This window comes from Serinus canaria, chromosome 5 (genome assembly GCF_022539315.1).
Source record: "Serinus canaria isolate serCan28SL12 chromosome 5, serCan2020, whole genome shotgun sequence".
Lineage (NCBI taxonomy): Eukaryota > Metazoa > Chordata > Aves > Passeriformes > Fringillidae > Serinus > Serinus canaria.
In genome coordinates this window covers 17,142,895-17,166,174 of record NC_066319.1, presented here as the reverse complement: position 1 = coordinate 17,166,174, position 23,280 = coordinate 17,142,895, and the positions used below count along the sequence as shown (strand labels likewise).

At 41.4% G+C, this 23,280-nt stretch overlaps 1 protein-coding gene across 4 annotated transcripts in view; it reads left to right on the top strand.

Moving 5' to 3' along the window:
* Positions 1–23,280, top strand: part of TSPAN4 (tetraspanin 4) — a 417,843-nt gene that overhangs the window by 334,960 nt on the left and 59,603 nt on the right. For all 4 annotated transcript variants that reach the window (XM_050975744.1, XM_050975742.1, XM_050975743.1 and 1 more), the window contains one exon: positions 10,734–10,925. In XM_050975744.1, the coding sequence (XP_050831701.1) occupies positions 10,863–10,925 (63 nt within the window). In that variant the 5' untranslated portion in view covers positions 10,734–10,862. The remainder of the gene's footprint in view (positions 1–10,733; positions 10,926–23,280) is intronic.

Sequence of the window (23,280 nt, the reverse complement as noted above, 5' to 3'; positions counted from 1 at the left end):
GTTTTGGACCACGCAGGGGGGTTCAATATCTATGCACTAGCATGTTTTTATAATAAGGAATAATAAAACAAAAATTGTAGTTAATAAGGATAGATGAGCTATTTCCAAATTATCTCATGGGTGGATTGAAAAGCTTCACAATCTGACCTTTGGAAAGAAAACCATCTTTTCTGTCATTCAGGTCACAGGGTAAGGATTTTTTGCTGTCCATGGTGTTCGTTCCTGCTGCTGCTCAGAGTAGGTTTCCCCAAGAGTCCTTTGGCCTGGGTGCATATTCTAGAATAGGCTGAAGAGAACTTTGAAGATGCCTATTTCCTTCCAATGATAAGTGAAAGAGAGTCTGGGTAGGTGAATTTGAGCTGAGATACAAGTTGCCCTAACTCCAGGGATCTGGGCTGCCATTGTGGTCAGGGGAATTCTGATCAATGCTGTTAATGGTGCTCAGGGAGCTATTCAGCTGACCAAAGGCAGGTTTAGACCATGGTGAGCCATGCTAATTTCTAGAAACCCATAACAGCATTGATATCAAAAGTCAGGTGACCTAGATGCCACCCTAGATGTCTAAATGCTGATGGTATAGACCAGAGGTCAGAAGAAATGTTTGTATTCTTCCTGTGTTGTATTTGCTTCCTGTAGCATTTGACAACAGAAAATGAAGTTTAGTCCCAAAATCTTCTGCAGTTCAAAGGTGTCAGCAGTACTTATGTGACCAGAGGCAAACTTGGAGGATGTGCTTAGTGTAAACTTGTGGTTTGGACGGTCCCAGAGGAAATGTTTACATTCATTTTTATGTCAGAGTCTCATTTCCTCATATCCACAAAACAAAAAAAACCAAACAAAATGTGCAAGCAGGGCAATGTGTGGTCTCTCCTGTCTGTATGTTGCAGTGAAGCTGCTGATCACAGATCTCTTTAATTCTTTTATTCCAAAGGATCTGAAATGCTTCCGTAGCAGATATTCGGTCGGTGATAAGAAGGGACTGTAATGTTTCCTCTGGGGATAACAAGTGCAGAAAAAAGATTATTTGAGGTGGCATTCTTTACTGATGGCATACTGCCCATGCTTGCAAGTAGCTTGGGATACAAGTAATTGTGTATAAATAGCCTCAGATGTGCTATTGCATAGCAAAGCCTAATATAAATAAACAATCATTAAAAATTGCTAACATAAAACAAGGGAATAGTCTTTGCTTTCCCTTGTACTCCTACCCAATTAGAATAGCTTTCCTGACAAGGCATTTGAGCTATTGAAGTGAGATATGCTATTCCAGACAATGCTGGTTTTGTTACAAGGGGCTGCTTACATGGAATTTAGGCAGTTGAGATGGTAGTAAATACTTTGTTTGCTTGTACAAATATTATTAACAATCCATTAAAAAGAATCCATAAAAGATTCAGATTGTGTTTTGCTTAGCTTTCTGATGGAGTTCAGTGAAAGAAGATGAGCTTTGTGATGTGAAGCTATTAGGGTGTGATTATTGCTCACAAGTCTGTTATTGATCAGGGGATCAATAATGAACATGTCAGAAATTCTATGACCATGTGAGCTGCTTATTGATGGGACTGTTTAAAAAATACTTCTCATTATAAGCCAGCTGTGGTGTACAAATTGGTCATTTTCCCCATCCCCTTGAAAAGCTAAACCTCAGGAAATGAGATACTGTGTCTAAGTCCTACTGCTTCCCAAAACCTTTCTGTCCCTGCTCACAATTGGCTCAGTTCCTGAGCAGGGCTTGAGCTCCTCAAAAAGAGTTGGGCTGGCCAGAAATCAGCTTGAGAGTCCTGTACTTTTTAGAGAGAGGCAGTAGTGGGAAGGGGCTGTGATACAGCATATTTGTCTGTCCTGAGGCATTGTCAGTACCTGGAAAAAGAGCAGGATTCGGGCACAGTAGCAAGGGTGGGACTGAGGAGGAGAGTGCTGCAGTGCTGGTGCTCCCACTGACCCTCACCTCCAGCCCTCTGCTGTCAGCTGTGGGGTGGAGAGCAGTGTTTGATGGTGACCCTGTATGTATATACATCCTTCCTGACACTGGCACTGGGTGCTGGGTGCCCTTCAGAAAGCTGAATGGGAGCAGAGAACGTGGCTTAGCTGCATTGCTGCCAGAGGAACTGGACAAGACCTGTTGTGCAGACTATGTTTGCAGAGGTCTCCATCAGGAAAATGAGCCATAATCACAATGGAATACATCAGCACAATTTGGGACCTGAGAAAGGATGCTCAAAATCAGCCTCTATATGTAAAAAGTGTCATTTGTTGGGAAATACTACCTGCCCTCAAATCCAGGACTGAAACCAGAAGCTCTTTCTGAGGTCTGGCTTAGCTTCCAGAGCTTAGAGTCTGCCACTGGGCACCACAGGAGAGTCTTTGTACAGGATATTTAGTCAAATATAGGTTTATAGAGTAGTGACTTATTTTTTGAAAGCTTTTGTGAGGGAGGGCATCATCTTTAGCTGTTATCTAGTTGGGGTTTTTTTACAGTATCAGCAGGTTTTTTTTTTTAAATTCACAACTTATTTTGCATTTCAGCTATAGTATCTATGTTCACTATGTTTCTATAGCAACCAATCTTGTGTTATCTGCATACCTCTATGGATGGATTAAACATGCAATATAAAATTTGGTTTCATTTTATTTTTCTGCAGATAGTGCTTGTTGCAACATGTTTTAACAACTTTCAAGTAATATGAAATAGAATGACCATCTCTGTCATCTTTGTGTTCTGTAAGGAGCCTGTTTGTGTATCTCTGGTTTTCTATGGCACTCATATCATTGTATTTCATCAGCATTTATTCTAAATCCATCCAGTACCTCCAGGGGAGAGAAAAGCACTAAGGGTACTGAATAATCTGGACTTTTTCTAATACAGGAAATCTGTGCTAAACCAAAGAACTAAGCTGTGGCCTCTGGAGTCACTGTTTCAGGCTTATTATTCTCAGTTTCTTTCAGTGTCTCACCAAATCATTCAGGTAAAATCTTCTGTCAGCAATCTCCTTTACAAAATCACAGGGTTTGTGTTGTATAACCCCTCACCCCCCCAAACTTTACAATGATATTTGCTTTTATTGCTTTCAGTATTTAGTGCTAGGTATGTGGCAACAGGTGACTGCAATTGCATCTAGAGCTCCAGATCTGGTCTGTTCCCAGGTTGTGCTACAAAGTAATTTTTAAACTTATTTATTGCTGTAAGGATGGAACAGAATGCAGACTCCTGGTCCCTCCCATTTTTCTTCCACTGCTGCTTCTTTGTTAAGTGATTCTCTTCATTTGATGGATTCTGATTCCAGACCTCCTGCATGTATTCCTCATTACAACTGTGTCTATTTCATTACAGTAATCCCAGGTGGATTTAGAAATTATATTTGAGGAGCAGATGAAAAAGCTTTAACACTTTTGGTTTGGCAGCAGTTAAAGCTAGAACCTGGAAAGAGTAGTGGTAGTGTATTCATCCCTTTTCCTTTTCTAACTCATGCATTTGCTCTGTTTCAGTAAGTTGTCATTACCTCACTGCTTTCCTCATAATCTTTAATTTGAATTACAATTTAGGTAAATTGCCAAATTAGATGCTTGTGACACTGATAATCACCACTTTTTAATATTCTTTTATGATGTTTAATCTTTTATCAGCAGTGCTGCCTTAATAAGTCATTCTCAACTGTTATATTTCTGCAAGTTTTTACATCCTTGGTGACAGAGCTTTGCAGCATAGGGCAATTCAAAGCACTACAAAAGGGCCTAATTAAGGTCAGTGGCAGTTAAGCACATTCTTTTATTGCAGTGCTGAATAAGGGTGTAATTGAGCACACATTTAAGTGTTTCAGTGAATTTTGAGCCCATGAAGGAAAATGATCACTCTTTAGGTTGGAGGTCTTAACTCATAAATGTGGCAGTTGTTCTTCTGTACCTGTAGTTGATAGCTGGCTATGATTTGGAGGAGCAAGTGTGTAGGAGAATGCTACTCATAAAACAGCAGGGATTACCTGAATGACTCTTTATTCACTTTTCCATTAATGGGGTGTCAGTGTGAGATTCTGTCTTTTGACATCTTCAATTGCCCCCAAATTTACTTTAGTTATATGACACTGCAATTTAGTGGTGGAACTCAGCTGAGAAGGAATATTGAATTTCTTGGGGCTTAAGTTCCTGAGGCTCAATCCACACCAGGATAACTGAGAATGCAGCATTTTGAATGTTTCCATTATTGACAGTATGAAAAGAAATGCTGTTATTGTGATGTTTGTAAACTCTAGTTTACAAACTGGACTTCAGAGCTCCTTTAAAGCTTGATAAAATCACTTGGCATTTGTCAGGCTCATGCACTGGGAGGAATATCCTAAAACCAAAGTCTGTTGGTGGCAGAGAAGGGTCTAAAGGGAAGGAAAACAGCAACATGAGCTATTTGATATGAGTTTCTTGTAACCTTTGACAAGAGCCAGTGGAGTTAGAGGGCAGTGAGGGCACGAATGTCACGCTGGCAGGCAGAACACAGGTTGGGATTGTAGCACTCAGCTACCTGTGCTCACGTAACAGCTGCTTGCCTGTCGGGCAGGGGATCAGGTTCAGGTTCATGGAAGATGGCACAGCACACCTACTTTGAAATGATATGGAGTGCTATGTGCTGTGTTACACTACTGACAGGACACTGGCTTGTCCTGGAGAGGCAGTCAGATACTAATTCAGGAGAAAATGTCCAGTGGGACTTTCAGGCTGAATCCTTGGCTGTTGTTGCTCAGAGTGGTGATCCATCAGCTGTGCTGTTGACACCTGCTGGGGATGGAGCCCTGCAGTTTTTGGTGGTCTTTGGCTGCTGCTTTTCTACATAATAGCAACGTGAGATTTTTGTATTCAGAAACAATTTTTAAGGAAAGTGAAAAGGATGTGAGATGGCAGGGCCAAACAATTAGTTTCATTCAGCTTTTAAATTTTTACTGCTTATATGTGGAGCTGAAGAGAATGGCATTTGAAATGCTTTGTGCTTTACTCAGTTGCACACTCACCTTTCCCTTTCCCCTTCCTGAGAGAGAAGAAGCTGAACAGGATCTGCATGCTGACAGGAAAAGAAATACAGCATTTGTAGATCCAGTGGATCTGAGGGAGGTAGGGACTTTGAATTTGTTTCTAAATAAGATAAATTTGATGAATGAAACAAATAGTTAATTTTACATTAAAATAAGCTATGTATTCATTGATAGAAAATGAAGGATATGATATGTAGGCAAGGAGAAACGGGGATTCAACTCCTTGGTTGGTGTCTATATCTCTAACCCTGTCTCTGAAAGTAGGCTGATGCCAAGTCAAACAAGCATGCAAAAAGAAAAAGTCAAATTCAAACTTTAAGTGAACATTTAAATTACCGGGGGAAGAGGGTGAGGTAAGGAGAAAAAACAAATGCCCATAATGTTGAAAAGGTTTTGTCTAGCTGATTACCTTATTTTTGGTCATGGTCAGGGATGCTTAGAGAGAATAAAAGAAAAAAGGAGGGACAAGACAGAATATTTTAATCAGCTCCTCCAATTAATAGTTTAAGGTCTTCCCCTGTAAGTGCTGCAAGTAAAATTTCATTTATAAGAAGTGCTGGGATACCTTGCTCTCATTTGATTTGTGTAATCTACCTTTTTGAACCTGCATATATTTCAACATCCACAAAACTCTGTGGCAATAAATTCCAGAATTTAATTAAATGTTTTGTGGAAAAGTACTTGACTTTATTGGTTTTCAATCTGCAGACCAAATAACCTCTAGCTTTTTTAATCTTAAGAAAAATGAATAACGATCCTCTGTTCACCTTTCCTATCCCATACTGGTGTTTAGGGAGTGCTATTGTTCCAATCTCTTCACTCCCAGGAGTGTGGTCCCTACTAACTAATCTTTTTTCAAGTGGGTTTTTCTCCCTAGTTCTTTTAAATTCTTGCTAAAAGGACACAGCTCAGATCATGGCCATTTTGGGTGGAATTTGTGCCTATCCTTTAGTTTTACACTGCAGAGCTCTACACTACAGAGCCTCAATACTCTAATGGTAGAAATGTCCCTCTACCATCCCATTTATGTTACATTTATGACCTCTGGCTAGCAAAGGAAGTGCAGCTTGTGCCACACGAGGTGACACACCTAGTTTATGTCTCAGGAGCTTTGCTAAAAAGTTGATCCATGGGGGGGACACCAGGTGCAGTTCCAGTCCTGCTGCACCGGCAGTCGGTGGTGGGGTGGGATGCAGGTGGATGGCTGCAAGGGCTTCTGTAGTGGCCAGGGACTGCCTCTGGAAGGTGTTTGCCACAAGTGGCCAGTGTGTTTGAAGGTGTATTCCAGAAACAGCCACTCCCTCCTGGATGGGCAACAGCTGCACAGACAGGTCATTCCCAGGAGTTTACTGCAGCCTCTGCACTTACATCCATGCTCCTGCTTCTCCATATGAGATTCTTGATTCGTTTGATCCTGTCAATATACATATGTATTCCATTTCCACCCCCTCTCCGTGTCTAGCTGACAGCAGCAGTAATTTAAGTGTGCCTGATATTACAGGAACATTTGCAGGATAATGTTCACATCACTGCTGTTGATACTTAGATGCTGGTTTTTTCACTGTATACTTTCACTCCGTTCTTGGTGGGGGAGGCGTATTCATGCAAGTGGGATGGAGAGGGCTCTTCTAGTTTAAATATGTAGAGACTGGGGGAGAAAAATCTTCCAAGGGAACTGGTCATATCTTCCACTTGGATTCTGTTATCAGTGAATTTCTTAACACACAAGGATTTTTTTTTTTTTTTAGCTAAAAAAGGAAGTGTGATGAGTAGATCCTAATCAGATACAATATGAGAAACCTCAATTAGATGCATTTTCCATGTAATAAAACCAATAAAAAACCCCACTTAAAGATGCCAGCACCATTATCATGAACAATGAGTCATTTTCTCCTGCAGTATTTTAAGTGTGTAGCTGTAACTTCAGAATCATTTTCTCCACCAACAAGCATATATCCAGGGCTGTTTGGGATTACTTTGATTATCATACTGTAAGATCAATTCTAAATGTAGGCACTGAAGCCTGAATAATTTATTTTCTAGCCCATTAGAACAATTTGGAGGATCTGATTCCATAGGCAGCTTTTTTGCCAAGAGAGCAAGTGCATGCCTCTGTGTATCTCTTGGGGAAGAAGAGTCAGATTATCTCTGCTTTTAGAGTAAGACACCTGCTGTACTGCTTGACTCTGCTCTATAAATTTGTGAGAAGTTTGTCTTGAGCAGAATATTCTGCTACTTCCACAGCCAGCAAAGTCCAGGGCTTGCAAAGAATGCACTGCCTCAGTCCTTTCCTCACAGTTTTGCAGCTCAGACACAGTTGCACCAAACAGCCCTTTCAAGATTTACACTGAGGTCTTTCCTGGAGCAAACACCTGACTCAAATATCCTATGTCTTAGGGCTGGGACAGTATTCCTTCTGGTGTCTCACTGTTTTCATCTTAGAATAAAAGACTGCAAAAAAATATGCAACATTTATTGGGGAAAAAAAGTTAGAGAGAAATGCATTTTGTTTCAGGTTTGGCCATGAGCTGCCTTGCTTGCAGGAGAGTGGATTATCATGAAAAATTAGACAAATAATGTGTTAAACATTTCACAAAGGAATTTTAAGAAATGGTGTTGTCAGTAGCCTGGCATCTTTGAAGGGGGACCTTTTTTTTTTAATTTAAAGTCAACTCTGCACTCACCAAATGGAGTTAATACAGACTCTCATTTGGCTGCCAGTAGATCATGATCAAGCTGTAAACTTCTCTCTAGTGTTTTTGTCTTAATGGTTTCTCCTTTAACTGTGACAGTATCACTGTTTGTGCAGAAGCCCCCAAATTGTCAAAACCAGCCCCGTCAATAGGTTTGGTTTTGTTTAACTTCACATATCAGCAAGCTCAGAAAACTGTCAAAACTTTTCATTTCCTCACTATGCTTCTGACACTCTTTGACATAAAAAAGGGCTGGGGGTTGGGGATGGGGGTAAGGAGAGAAAAAGTGGAGGAGAGGGAACATTGTAAATAACCATTTAAAATTATCCATGCCTTAGATACCAAGAGGAGGAAGTAAAAACAGACATGCAGCATAGAGCCAACTACAACTGTTCTCTCTTGGCTCTGATCCAGAATAAGTAAATGTGATGCCTCTAATGCCGTGGTCTCAGACTGGGAATTATATTGCAGTTCATTTGCAGAATGGAGGGCGGAGGGGATGAGGAGAAAGCTTTTTGAATGTTCTGGAATAGAAAACATTTGGCTGTTGTTGGAAAGGCTCCTGTGGCTGTCTTGGTGGGTGCTGGTTCTTTAAACCTTTCCCTAACCAGATACTTGAGTGTTAAAAGGCCCCTGGATGGAGACTTGCAGGTGTTCTTTGCTCCTTGGGGAAAAGGGGGGCTTTAAAGAGCAGTTAAGTCTAGAGCTAAGGACAGCCTCTGTTTCCTGGGTGTGCCTGGTGTGACAGCTTAGTAAATTTATTTGGGACCCTGAGTAGATATTCTGGTGTGGGAAAAGGAACAGAGCTGAACAAAAGTGGAGCAGTCTTCAGTAATGTGTGCTGACATTATGAAATCCAGTTTGAGCCGGGTGGTTTAATGTTCAAAGGATTCCTTTGTGCATTTCAAGTTGGGTCAGTCAACCTAAGGAAGAGCTGTGCATTAACTCTTCAAAAATAAGAATGTAATGAGCTGCTGGAGAGCAGAGCATCTCTGAATCAAGGGCAGGGTAGTGAGATACTCCTGCTGATCAGGTGACCTGAAATATTCATCCCTGATCGAAATGGCTGCAGCCCCAGTTGTGGCATTGTGCATGAACTGTGTCCTGGTTTTCTGGTGTTTCATGCCACTGGTGAATTTCCAGTTTTTGCAAACCAGAATGACTTTGGAGTCAGAAGGTGCTGAATGCAAACATCCAGGCAACAATGTCTCAAGCATTAAGCATTGTGCATCAAGAGGAATTTACTGGATGATGGAGGAGCAGGCAAGCAGGTCTTGCCTTTACAGCATCCTTAGTGAGACACACCTCCTGCAATACAAGTGATGGTTGTAGGTGTTGGTACAACTCAAAGCAGTGTAGCAGCAGGGGGAGCATGAAAGGTGATGAAATAAGCTGCCTCTTATTGGTGCTGTGCTTCAGAACAAAGAACTGAAGATAAGAGCTAAATGTATTGCAAGGTCATGGCTCTGCTGCTCTTGGGCATCTGCCTTCGTTAGGCTTAATTGGGCTGTTAGAGCAGCCTCCCCGTGCCTGCAGCTCTGAGGCTGATCTTGAGGCAAACAGCCACCAAGCTGAAGAGGCAGAAGTGCACTTCTGCTTTTTATCCCATTCCTCAGCTAGTTTAGTGCTATTCCTGACTGTACTTCAGCACTCTAACCAGTTTGGTTTTAGCTTAGCTATTTATACATCTCCTTCAATGCTGCTCTGTCCAGTAGCCCTTCAGAGTTTTATTTCCTCTTTGGGGAATTTGTTCCTATATGATTCCTTTTTTTTTTTCCTTTGGACCATGAGGATAACTTTTCTTTATATCCCCTCCCTTAGCCTAAATTATCATGGACTGTCCCTCCAGGGCACTTGTAAGAGGCTGCTTGTGAAAGGCTGAATACAGAGCTGTGGGGATGCCTGGGATATGCAAAGACTCCTGAATGGGGGGATTTGGGTCCCTGTGTGTTGGAGTTGGCTTTCTCTCCCTGGAGACACACAGGCTGGTGCAGCTGAGGTACACTGACCTGAGGTATGGTTTGGTTCCTTAGGTCTGAACAAAACAGACTGGTTTGCAGCTGGGGTGAGGAATGCTGCCTTAAAACACAGCTGCCTTTATTGCCTGTTATTTGGGGAGGAATTCAGCGGCATTAAGAGACAACCTTAGTAATTAGTATAAGAAATTGCTTTGGCTTTTGTGTTTCTCCTCTGTGTTTCATTTCTGAGGTTTAGCTCTGCCCGAGGATTAGCTCTATCTTTTTCCTTCCCTGGTTCATGAGCTGCCTTATGTTCATCCACTTTATGCAGGTATTTAGTGGATTTTCTCCTGCCTATGTCTGGCTTACTACTTTATGAACACAATTTCATTCCAAGCCTTTAATTGATTTGGATAATAAAGTGCAATTATAAACTCAATAAAAATTGGTTATTTTAAAGGGAGAGCAGGAAAGAAAGAAGTGATGCTGTGCTGTGTGACTCGATAATGATGCAAAATCCTCTTTGCCTTACATTCTAAATGCTCTCTTGCTTCCAGAAGAGGCTTGACCTTAGACAGGAACTAAGGAGTGTGAGGTGTCCTGCCAGGGGAGTGCTCTGGCAAGGTTTGCTTATGGCATGTGTCGGGATGAGAGACATATTGGGGTGGGAAGAATGGGGAGTCGAAAATGCTTCAGCCATTCTGGGCAGTTCTCTAAGGTACCTAAATAGGACAGGGATTTTTTCAATCCCTTCAAGAGCTGACCCTTTGGGAATTTATCCTTGACTCAGCGTCTGCTTTTTAACTAGAGAGCAAAAGACCTGGTTTGGAGGTTGTGTCTTGGATTAATGAAATCTGTGACTTTTTTGGGTGTTGCATCTTACTGATGACTTCTCCATATTTTTTTTTCTTTCTCCTTTGTTTTTCCTACTGAAAATTTCATAAGGAGAAATAATTTCTTACCAGGTGTGACTGCTGGTTTGCTCCACTGCCATATTGACATGGTTTCATATCTGGGGTTGCTTGGATACAATAACTGAGTTTCTTTGTTTCTCTTTGTTTTCCCAGTTGGGAGGATGTGGAATCCTTGGTGTAGGCATCTGGCTGGCTGTCACCCAAGGGAACTTTGCCACCCTCTCCTCTTCTTTCCCGTCCCTGTCAGCTGCCAACCTGCTGATCGTCACAGGGACGTTCATCATGATCATTGGCTTCGTGGGCTGCATAGGTGCCATCAAAGAAAACAAGTGCCTCCTGCTGAGTGTGAGTATTGAGCTGCTGCAGTGTTTGCTGTCTTGTGATGCTGGTGCTATTGCAATGCATGCTGCAGTGACCTGCATCTCAACAGAAGCTGCCCACTTGACACAGATGAGTCGTGTGTGAAATGGGCTTTGATAAAGGCTCCGAGGAGCTGCAGGTCATTCCTGACCAGGCTGTCCATGGAGGGTGAGACCTGCAGGGAGAGAATTGTTATGGTGGTGGAGGTTTCCTTGAACTCTTCAGAGAAGAGTTTTGTGAAGACATCTTTTGTAGTGTATCTTTAAATTCTTTTTCACTCAGGTTTGATAGCAATCCACTCCAAATGTTTGCCCTAGTGGCGCTGATTATCTGAAGTCCAGGGCAGAGACATCAATGCAGGCAGGAAACAGGTTGATTCTGAAGTGGCTGAATCTGGTTTAAATTGAAAATTAAGACCTTCAGGTTTGACAGTGCTGGTTTTTCCAACCATTAACTCCAAAAGCTGAGATGTCAGGAAGCAAAGGTGCCAGCACAAGGAGACTGCTGTGAAATCAAAGATTAATAAGGTTCCAGCTGTCTATGATTTCACAAAAACTTGAGCCACATCCCTGGTGTATTTTATCAAAATACAGTTTGACGCCACTTCAAGGTGAAATTTAGGGGCAGTGAATACCTTCTGTAATTGGTGTTAGTGTGTATTCTGCATCCTGTTCAGCTGAGGACCAGGAAGTGAGGTGGTCTTGCTGCTCAAGTCTAGGACTTCACCATGGGGTTTTGTGAACCTCAGAGGGAAGAGGAGCTGTGGTCATCTGGTGATGCCTCTGTAAAAGGCTGTTCTTTACTGTGCTTCACATAATAACTTTTTCCCCTGGGAGCTACAGAATGAGTTAAGGCACACAAGCCCCCAAATCTCTTAAGTGACTGAGATTCCAAGCCTCAATAGAGGACTTTTTCCAGGCCAAGGCCCTTGTCTTAATCATTTGTTTCTGCTGAGTTTTAGGCAGTCAGAGCTAGTCAGTCTAGGCTGGTAAAGGCTATGTATATGGCTTGAAACTAAAAGGAACAATATAAATGGAAATTAAGGCAGTTATGTGAGTGAAAATCTAAACTGGGAAGGCTGAAGTCAGAATCTGAAGCTGAAAGTCCTTGACATTTTTAACAGTCCTATAAATACACACTTTGTGGAGGAAGTGTGTGCCCAGACAGATGTAATGGATTACAGCTTCAATGCCAATGCAGCAGGAGCCCACAGGGTGCAAAGTCTAATGGTATAGCTTATATGTGCAAAATTAATCACCTGCTTTGTGCTTTCCTGAAGGCCTAGCCCAGGTGTGACAGCAGTGAGCAGTGCCTACTTGTGTGTCAGGATCAGGTCAGGATCTGGCAGCCAGTCCTCAGTACTGGAAGAGTTTAAGGATTTTATCTCTTGTGGTTCTTTTTCTTTCATCTCTCCTGTTGGCAAGGGCAGAGGCTCCCTTGGTCAGCCATCATTTCCCAGGTAGGGTGAATGCACTCAGCCCCCAGCTGGGCATCCCTGGGAGATGGAAATGCCTGCAGGTACTGCTCCTGCTCACAGGCACAGCCCTCACAATCCAGTGTCCCTCAGTGCCTGGCATAAGGACTGTACTTGATGGATCAAGTTAAGTAAGGCAAAGGAATCCAAATTCATTTAAGACCTCTCTGCACAGGAGCATGGGGAAGCTTGGTCTGATTTGGTACCCACATTTCTGCCTGTCCTTACCTTTCTGTACTGTAGGTATTTGGTGTGGCCTCTATTTTACTCAATTTTCTTCAAAATTGAGTTATGTTAGAGCTGATTATAGCTACTTTAATTCCAAATCAGCCCAAATTTAGAGGGTTGAAATACAGTTTCATTAATCCACATTGAATTTAGTTTTTATTTGGTCTAGAGTAACTTTCCCCATTGCATTGCATTGGTATTTTCTCACTGTCAGTAAATACCAGGGAGATTTTTTTATCTCTTCTGAGTTGTTTTTGTTGTGCCTCTGTCTATAGAAGAGAAATGGGTGGTGGTAGCAGCTCCTGTTTCTGGGAGCAAAGCCTTATCATGCAGGTTTGTCCCTAGTCTTCCTTTCCCCAGATTGCTGGTTCTACTTGACCTGTGTTTGAAAGTTTAGAGCTGGGGCATTTGATTTTGGCCAGCTCCTGTTTTTCTAGGTAACACAGATAGCAAAACATTTCCATTCAAGAAATTGCTGAGTGTCAAACCAGGGCTGCTCTTAGGGTGTGTGGTTGCTACATTGTTCATCTTTTTCTTATTCCACAGGAGTTCCCAACATAGTGTTCTGCCACAATGAAAATTAGGTCTTCCCAGAATATCCCTGGGTTTTTTAAACAGCCCTGAAAATGCCCTGGTTTTTTTGAGAGGATTGTTTTGTTGCAGCTGGCTGGCAATAGGATTTTACCATCTAAATTGTAAAGGGAAATCTCCTAAGTGTTCCCAGCCTTGTGTGTCTTTGACACACACAGTGTTTAACAATTGCTCCTGGATCAAGTCCTTACACTCCTTTCAACATCTCCCTGGCTGCCACTTAACATCTGGCCTTGGTCCTGGTAGTAGCTAAGGTTGCTTTTGGAACTGAATTTATATCTCCAGAAGGCACTGTCACAAATGTGACAGCCACTCATGGAGTAAGTTGTCCAGCTTATCTGTGATGCAGCTGCCATATCTTCTGTGAATCATTTGCTCTAGCTAACTTCTTGTAATGTTTTGTTCCATTTGGAAATAGGAGCTTTGGCAGTAGAAATGGAGCAACTGAAGTCTGTTTGCACAGGTGTTTAAGAGGGGAGGATGGAGGCTGTTTGGTTGTGTTGCTCTAGTCCCTAGATAATGCATTTGGGTAATTTGCCTTCACCTCCTGATATTTGTCGGGCCCCAGCTCCAGAATCCCAGAATGGTTTGAGTTGGAAAGGACCTTAAACATCATCTAATTCCAACTCCCCTGACATAAGCAGGGACACCTTTCACTAGACCAGGTTTACTCAGAGCACTGGACAAACTTAGGGAACTGGGATAGGCAGGAGTTAACAAGGTCTGCAGGCACTTGTAACAGATTTGTGGTGGGCTTAAAAGCATGGAAAAGTTATTAATGGAAATGCAAAGAAAAGGACAGCAAGAAGTAGAAGCTGGAATGTTGCATACATTGTGTGTTTCAGCAGTCTGTATACAATGGTGTGATGAAGTGAGGCTTGGAGTGAACAAAAAAAGGAGCAAGTGGAATAAACCAAGCTGGGGGAATACCTCAGGATGTTATCGTGGTGGGTTGGCAGATACTTATGTTATATCCTGCATTTGTGAGATCAGACATCACTGCATTGAGCAAAACATTGCTGTGTGTCTCTGAGTGAGTAGCACTTTGCACTGACCTCCCCTTTTCCTTGGCTTCACACAGCATGGCAGAAAGCTTGGGATTTTATATATGACCCCAGACAGTAGTAAAGATGATGTGAATGCTCTGCCTGTGCTGTATTCCTGTTGCAACCCACTCTGAAATCACATCCTTAAAATCTCCTTGAAGACACTTGTGGCATTTTAAGCTCACAAAATACATGGTCAGGCCTGGCTTAACCAAGAGCAATTTGGACCTCAGCTTGCTCATGTCTCCCACAGTGCACCTCATCCTCATGTGGGGTTGTTGGGAGTCTGATCTGCAAGGACTGGAAAGACAAATTTTCCATACAACAGGTGCACTTCCTGCTCTGCTTCCTAAAAGCAGGAGAAAGAGGAAAGCCTGTGGCAGTGACTAGCTGAGGGCATGTGCTGCTGTTATTGGGAGGAGGATATTTGAGATACTGCAGGAGGCTTGGAGCACTGTGGGGGTCCTGAAATGAGCTGGGGGAAGCAGGACTAGCTCAGCCCACCTGCATTGGAGGAGCAGAAGTGCATGTGATGGCAGACACAGGATATTTGTAGAAGGCCTTGCCTTCAGAATAGTGCTCCTGTTTGATGATGTGACAAGGGGTGAGATTCCCACAGAGTTTGATTGAGTGAATGAAAAGTGAGCAGTATCAGAGAGACATCTGAGCCCATTTACATTTCATACACCAAGATGAAGAGCAGATGAGACTCTGATCATGTATCTTTGTGTTCTGCACATATGACATTTGTATTGGTTTGTCAGAGCACACCTGTAAGCTCCTTGGTATTAGACTGCTGTGTGTTAGGTGGGAATGTTAGTAATTACTTACCTCTGGCACTTGCCAATGACTTTTGAAAGAAGGGAGAGCAGACCAAGTGGTTTGAGAAGTAGAGGACAGGTGGGAAAAGGAGATCAAAAGCAGAAGTAAAGTTCAGTTTGTAAATGAGATTTTAGCCCAGCTGTGTGCAGTAGTCAGGAGGATCCTCATTAAGTCTCTGAATTGGGAGTTTAGATAGTCTAAAGCTTCAAGATTTACTGACTTGAAAGGAATTACCTGGTGTCCACTGCAGATATTCTTTACTCAGTAGCAATGTATAGTCAGAAAAATGTAGTCAGTGCTTCCTTAGTCTCTTAGGAAACAGGCCTATTCCTATTTCTCTGCATTCAGAGGAATAGAATAATATGAAAATCTAAGAGTGTAAAGAAAAAAAAAAGGAAACATCAACCATTCTATGCATTCTGCAAAAATGCATAGATAGGGTGAATTTTACAGCTGTCATTCTAAGATGTCAATGAACAAAAAACAGATATTTATACTGATTCTTATTTGCTCCAGCTACAATGTGAAAGAAGATAAACTTTTCCATTATTAGATTTGCCTAGGGAAATCAAAGCAACAGGAATTCTTGAGATAAGTATGCAACCTGGTATATATAATCTTACATCTGAATATAGAGGCAAATTGTTGAATGAAGTAGGCAAACAGTGCTTGCCTGCTTCAGTAAGGCTTGTTTAACATTTCTGCAAGTATTGTTGCTCAAGACTGCATGACTGAGGTCCCACTGCTACAAGCTCAGCTGTAGTTAGAAAATGGCAGCTTTGTCCTGATGGTTGTGTCAGTGGCCTGAACCAGTGACAGACACAATAAGCCAGGAGTCTGACTTGAGAAGGTTAATTTATGGACTTCCATTGTTTTTTCATAGGTATTTGGTCCTGCATTTCTGGATCATGTGTCTGTACTGCAAATCTGTATGGGTTATCTTGATATGAAATTAGGAATCCACCTTTGCTGGTTTTCCCTTTGGAATTGCCACACAGTTCTGATGTGCATCAGAGCTGTTAGCCATATCCATCATCCTTGTGAATTTTAACAAAGTGTTTGGCTTGTGTGCTCTTAACCCCACAGCACTGTGCTTTCCTGCTGAGGGCAGGTCCTTGCAGGAGCCGAGGCACCACTTTGCTCTGCCACTCAAACACAAAATCAGTTGTGGTGGCTGGATCACAGTGCTGACTTTAGGCAGGTGCTGTAGGTGCAGCTGAACAGACCATTTCCCTATGCTAAAGAGATTTATGCCTGATTAAGTACTTCAATGCTCAAATGTTGACCCAGCTGATCCTTAAGGGTCTGTGTAAACATTATCTTTTAAGTTAATTGCTTAAGATCTATATTTGAGGAGATAAATTGCCTGAATTCTCTTCCTTTTGGAAATGTTTAGCAGGTATCTGTATTTGTATGCTTGCCTTGAAAAAGGTCATTCATTTTTCCATGGATAGTCCAGGTTAAAAGTCTCAGTGCCTGACGTTAAACCACGATGGGTTGTGTAATTTATTACCTGTATCACAGTATCCCCTGCAGGCAGCCCATGAGGATGCTCATTCTATATGAAACTCCTGGTAAGCAGAGGTACCTGACCAGAAGAGATTACTGTCTAATTAGGTAAGACAAATGGAAAATATTATTATTCTCGTTAGACAGGGAGCTGCAGCAAAGTGAAACCAAGTGCCTTGCCTAGGTTGCACTGGGAGATTGTGACAGAGCCATGGAGCAAACCCAAATTATCTAAATCTCAACTCAGTGCCTTCATCATCTTTCTGTGGTTACATCAGAACATATCTAGCCATCCTGTGTGCTTCAGTGGCCTTTCAAAAGCATTTAGTCTAGGTTTCCATAATAGTAATTATAATCCTGATTTATTTTATCATATGAACATTGTCCAAATGAAAAATAAATCTCCCAAAGCAAAATTATTTCTCAATTTTTTGTTTTGTTGAAACTGATAATTGGCAGCCTTAGCTGTTTTCCGTGGGCAACACTGTAGGCTGTCCCAGCTGAGCTGATCAGCCTAATTGCACCACTGCCCTCAGTGAAATGTGAAACAGAACATTTAGAGAAGCTGCTGGAAAGGATCTGTGAACATGGTCTAGTGTGTATGAATTTGCAAATGGGGGCTTCCTTTTGGTCCAGGAGATCATAGGAATACCAGTACAAACCAGTATGGGGCCCTGTGTGAAGGAAAGATTTTCATCTCTCTTTGGTTGTTACAGCACACATGCATACATACAACGTTCCCAGACACTTGAAACTTAAATAATAACCTGTGTCCTAACAGGAGATAAGATTCATAGTTAGTTCTTTATTTCACCCTCAGATTTTGTGGCACTTTTTTCCCCTCCAGTGATTTGGTTCCAAGAACACATTTTTCTGCTCTGGTTGGGATGCAGCATGGCCAATAATCTCATCAAAAGAAGGAGAGGATGAGGAGATCATTCTCCACACATTAGGAGAGGATGAGGAGATCATTCTCCTACACAAGAATAAATTAGAAGGGGGAAAGGGCTTGAAACAGACAAAATGCTGATTCCTCTCTGATTATCTGAAGCCAGCTGCCTTCTTATAAAGCACCAATGTTGGGTTTGTTCCATCAAATCAGGCATTAACAAAACTGTGTTAATTAACAGGATTAACAAAGTGGCTTAGATACACCCAATTCCCCTTATTCTGATATGTCCTGATTTGTGGATAACTCTGATTTTTATTGTAGAAAACTGAAACAATGGTTAATGAGAAGGGGAAGGAAAATAATCATTAACAGGCAGATCTGCGTGTTCAGTTTAATTGAAATGATAACTTTGTGTTAATAAGCAAGTAGTTCATCACAGCTGCTGGGATGAATAAAATGAGAATTAAAACTTGGTATTAGGGCAGGACCAGCTGTGGAATGCACTGATGCTGTGTGACTATACAGATATCAAAAGATTCTCATTTATGGAATTGTCCAAGGGGAAAATGAGTGCCCATGGTGTTTTGTACTGTGCTGCTGAGAGTTTTCTGAATTCCAGCCAGCTCATCTTAAGTGAAACAGCCATAAAGAAAATAAGGAAAAAAGTTAATGAGTAGGAAGAAAAGGAAACTAAAAAACCCTACTGCTTTCAATAGTATCACTGGATCCAGAGAGCTGACAGTTGAAACTTCATTGGTGACGGGGAATTTATTTCAAAGCAACTAAATGGGAAAGAAACAGCCTGTAAGTGGCTTCATCTCAGAAATTTAGTGCTACAGATCAAGCAGCAGATTCTCATTCCAGTTTAGCACATGAGCTGGTGTTCTAGCAATCAAACTAGCAAAATCAGGGAAATGCTGGCTGCAGCCACAGCAGCAAGCAAGTGATGCAGAGACCAGACAGATGCCATACATACAGCCTGAGAGTGTTATCCATGATGTATATCACTTCTCTGGGTGGCGCTGTGTTGCATGTGAAATTCCAGCTTGCTGCCTGCTTGGACTGGAAGTACTAGCACCAATCTCCCCTAGTTTGGTTCTCTCTATTATGAAGAATCTGCTCCTCCTTTTCCTGTCTGAGTCCTCCCCTTCCTCTTTTCTTTTCTTCAGCTCTGGGAGCACTTAATCAAAGGATCTGGGAACTGAGGAGAGAAAGAATAAAGTTTCCTTCCCTCCTGATTTTCGACTGGACCCTAGGGTCAATGTGTAGGAAGGGCTTACCTCATAGGGTATATTTAATTTTCTGATACAGACTGATGCAATAGCACTAATGCCTGATGTGCTCTGAGTTACAGAATCTCACAGTACTGAGTTGGAAGGGACCCATAAGAATCATTGAGCCCTACTACCTGCTCCTTGCAGGAATACCTAACTAAAATAAACCATGCAACTGAGAGTGTCCTCCAGGAACTCTGACTGGCTTGGAGACCCACTTCCCTGGGGAGTCTGTTAGGTCAGGGGAGAACATTTCCCTAATGTCCCCCTTTCCTTTTGTAGTGCCAAGACACTGCTTCATGGCCGTCATAGAGTGTGGCAGCATCACACTCTGCAGGAGTCAGGGGAGCTGGGCTAAATTAGATCAGGTGAAGATTTAATCTGTTTGTCTAAATGGCTATCAGTGTTTGAGTTCCTAACTCCTTGTTGGTTAAAGTCTACTAGCAATATCTGGCAGTCTGTGCAGGCTCAAGTTCTCCTGTCACCTACAAAGTGTCCCTTCTCCCATCTTTTGTCTCAGCATTCAACCAACTCTCATGTGCCAGAGATTCTTCAAAAGAAGCCTGGCTCTGAGCCATTTCCAGATCCAGACCTAGGATCATCTGCAAGAGCTGAAAGACAACAGAATTGCTCCCATTTTGAAAGTAAACGGCAGGTAACCTGTGTGTTCCTTGCCAGCTCAGACATTCATGTCACCTTTGAGCAAAAACAAAAATTTATTTTCTCTAATAATAAGATTATCTCCTTGGATAGAACACAATAGGCTTAGTAAAGCAGCGTGTGTGCTTTTATTCCCAATCATTCTTCTGTTATTTTTAACCACCTTAGTAATGCAACCTGAAATGAAGAGCAACATTGATTTCTTTTTCTATAAGGAGTAGAATTACCTGAACCTCAGAAAAATGTAACTCAGGAGGTAAAGAAATGGAAGCTGGTTTGTGTAAATCACTGATGCCACACAAGGTACAGCCAGAGTTGATTTGATGTTATAGATATTTCAGACCCTCAGAATTACCAGCTAAAAGGCAGAATTAGATAGGCCACACTGCCTGCTTCTTCATTTTTTAAGCTACTGCAAGACTGACATACGTGCATCTGATGCAGCTGCTTCTGTGTAGCACATTTGAGAATCCCAAACTGGGGGTAAAACCGGCAGTAGGATTTAAATACAGACAAAATATTCTGCCTTGTCCTTTATTTTCTTCTTGTCCATCTTCTTCTCACATCTCCTTCATTTACACATACATCACAGTTTCTAGGCACTGTTTTGACACTCCTGGATAAGAACATTGTATGGCATTTCCATAGATGGAGGAGGTTGGATTAAACCCAAGCCAGAGCCTTTTAGGTGTATTGGCTGTATCCCTTACCTGTGCTAGATGGACTCAAGCAGCTGCTTTGCTTGAAAGAACTGCTCTGATGTTTTATTTTCTTCTTCATCCACTCATACTTCACAAGTAAGATGAGTTTGTCCCCTGACTGGTATAAAATCACACTAGATCATGTCACACCTTTGCATTATGTTTGCAGAGGAAATGAAGCAACCCTTAGAAAAATCAAAGGGCAGCAAGACCTTTATTAGTGCTGAGGAATCTGTGATCTGCTCAAGGGCCTGCACCCACCCTCTGTTGTGATAGGAGAGTGGTACCTAGCTACTGTTTGATGACACCTCATCGATTTTGAGTCAGTTTTTGAAAATAATATGAAAAAAATACTGGAGATGTCATAAAATGCCCCTTAAAATCCTTTGATGCATAGTGTGGGAATACCAGGGCTCCCAACTCTCACTCCCCAATGCAGAAAGACTGAATGATTCCAACTGAAAGCAGTAATGAGACTAAAATGAAACACTGTTAATGTGCTAAGGCTGCATATGTTGTATATTTTCCCAGAAATAATTACTGCAGATTTCTTTGAGCTTTATTGATCAGCAGGAGTTTTTGCACATTCACAAAATATATAGCCCAAACATAAACAGAGCTGTACTATATATCCAGCAGGCATAAGGCATGAAAGGCTTTGTCACAATCAGAATGAATTAGCCATTAAGGCTTTCAGAGAATAATAGCTGATGAACCAAATTTAGATACATGACGTTTACATAATGGAGTTTCTGTTCGTGAGTTTGCTCATATACATTACTGCCTTTTTACAGTTTATGAGCAAACTTATCATCTTTATGCTGAAAAAATGATTGTGAGACTAAAGAGATTTACTTCCAAGGAAGTACTTAAAGAGCTAAATATGCACAACATGGGGGAGAGAGGGCTCAGATGGGAGCATAAATCCTCAAATATTCAAGGAGTATAAATGCTGTGGAGAGATAGGAGGCATTTGTGGTGCTGCAAAGAGTGGTAATAGGAGCAAGTGCATGGAACTAACAAAAGGAGTGTTCAGACCAAGTGTCAGCAAATCCTTTGCTACTGGGATGTGTAATCAAAATCCACTGTGATGGAAAATGGTAGAAACAAAGTGCCCTTTCCCTTTGGCTCTGAAGTTCATGTAGTAGATTAATGCACTGGGATTTTGTTGACTGTAATTCCAGTTATTGTTGAAGTCTGGGCACTGTCCTGTCATTTCTTGTTCACTGCTCTTTTTCTGTACAAGTCTTCCAGGCTGCAGAGGAAGTCACTTCTAAGTTCAATTCCCACTGCACTTTCTCTTCTGTTCTCCTCTCCTTGCTCAGTACCTTAGAAAAGAAAACCAAAGGAAATTTAAAAAGAAAGAAAGAGAATCTTTTGTAATGTTCCTAGTCCCTATTAATATATCAAGATGCCTTCAGGGAATTATGTTAAATCAAACTTCTTGTGAGAGCTACTGATACATTGAACACTTTTGCTTTCAAAAGTGGAAGAAAGTTTCATTGGGGTTTTTTTTTTGAGTGCTGGCAAAATCTGTACCATGTGAGTTTTTATTCTGTAAAAGTCAAGTACCAATATGTTATTAAAAAGCTATTCTGGGAAGTCTGAAAGTGCTTGAGGATGAACTTCATATTCCTCTGCTTACAAAGCCACAGCCAACAATGGCAAAGATACAGGACCTATATAAAGAGCAGGTTGTTCTCCAGTACCTGGAGTTCTTTTTTTTCATTATTTCAGTGGCAATTGTGGCATTGATTCAGATTTTTTTTTTTAGATGGCTTGAATTTTTGCAAAGTGTGGAATATGCAGTAAATTTGTCAATAGTTTATAGTATTCAGAACCTCTGACAGTGTTACCCTTTTTGGTGCTCAACTAATGCATCAAAGTTTGTCAATGCTTCTGTTGTCATAATTAGGTTGGGCATGGAGATTCTACACTTCTGCAGGAAGACAAAAGATTTTAACAATGCCAACCATAGTAATGAGACTTCTTCACTCAATCCATTAAATAATATTTAAATATAAATAATATAACCCATTATAAAGTGATAGAAAAATTACATAGCATATTAAATGTGAGGAAAACTTTAAATTTTCAGCAGCATGGCAAAGTGTGGCTCCTATAAAATACATTAAGTTCTTCTGACTTTAAAATGGAGCTCTGTGAGTTTTTAGGTGTCCTGGTTTCAGCAGGGGTAGAGCTCATTTTCTTTCCATGACAGGAGGTAAAGGTTTGGACATAATTTATTCAAAAAGGACAGACACTATTGACACCCTCAGTATTAAAATAGGATGAGAAGAGAAGGGAAGGATATGTGCAGAATGTGAGGTTACCTTTGACAGTATTTCTGTTCATATCAAATTACAATCTAAAAATCAAGCAGAGATCTTTCAAATATACCTTTGTCTCAATTATAAATGCAGTAATTGGGTCTTTCTGGACCATTCCAAGCCCCACATTCCCTTACATTTCTTGACATGGAGAAGCAATGACACCTTCTTCCAGAATAAGAAAAAGCTACATGTAAAGTGCTTAACCCAATTTAAAGCTCCCCAGTAGAAGAAACACATGAATACCAGAAGGGAAGGGATCCAGTGGGGAGCCACTGTGATGATTGTGGGGTGCATAATGTGCCAGGACAGGCTGAGAGAGCTGGCTTTGTTCTGTCTTAAATTAAAGCAGGGAGTATATTTTATTCATGTCTTCAACTCCTTGTAGTACAATGTAAGGAAAATAAAACTTTTGGAAGGATTCACAGGGATGATCCAGGTGGTAACAGGCATAGGTTAAAACCAAAGGCAATTCCAATTAGAGATGCAGAATATTTTTGTTATTTTTTTATCATTGTATAGTCAAGTATTGGAAAAAGGTATCCAGTGAGTCTGTGGGTGACTATCCATCTTCATCTTTGGAGATGCTCCTAAGGTGACTGGGCACAGCTCTGTACAGCTTTGTGCAGCTGACTGTGCTTTTAGGAAGGGGTTGAACCTGAGATCACTGACACCCTGTGTGTGTTTCTGTGATTCTGAGAGACTCTGTCTTACAGCAGCCAGAGCTGGTTCATTCTTGAGCACCAAAGTTATATCAAAAGTTATATATGTACACATCAGGACCAGGCAGACAAATTAATAATCCTTCCAGGC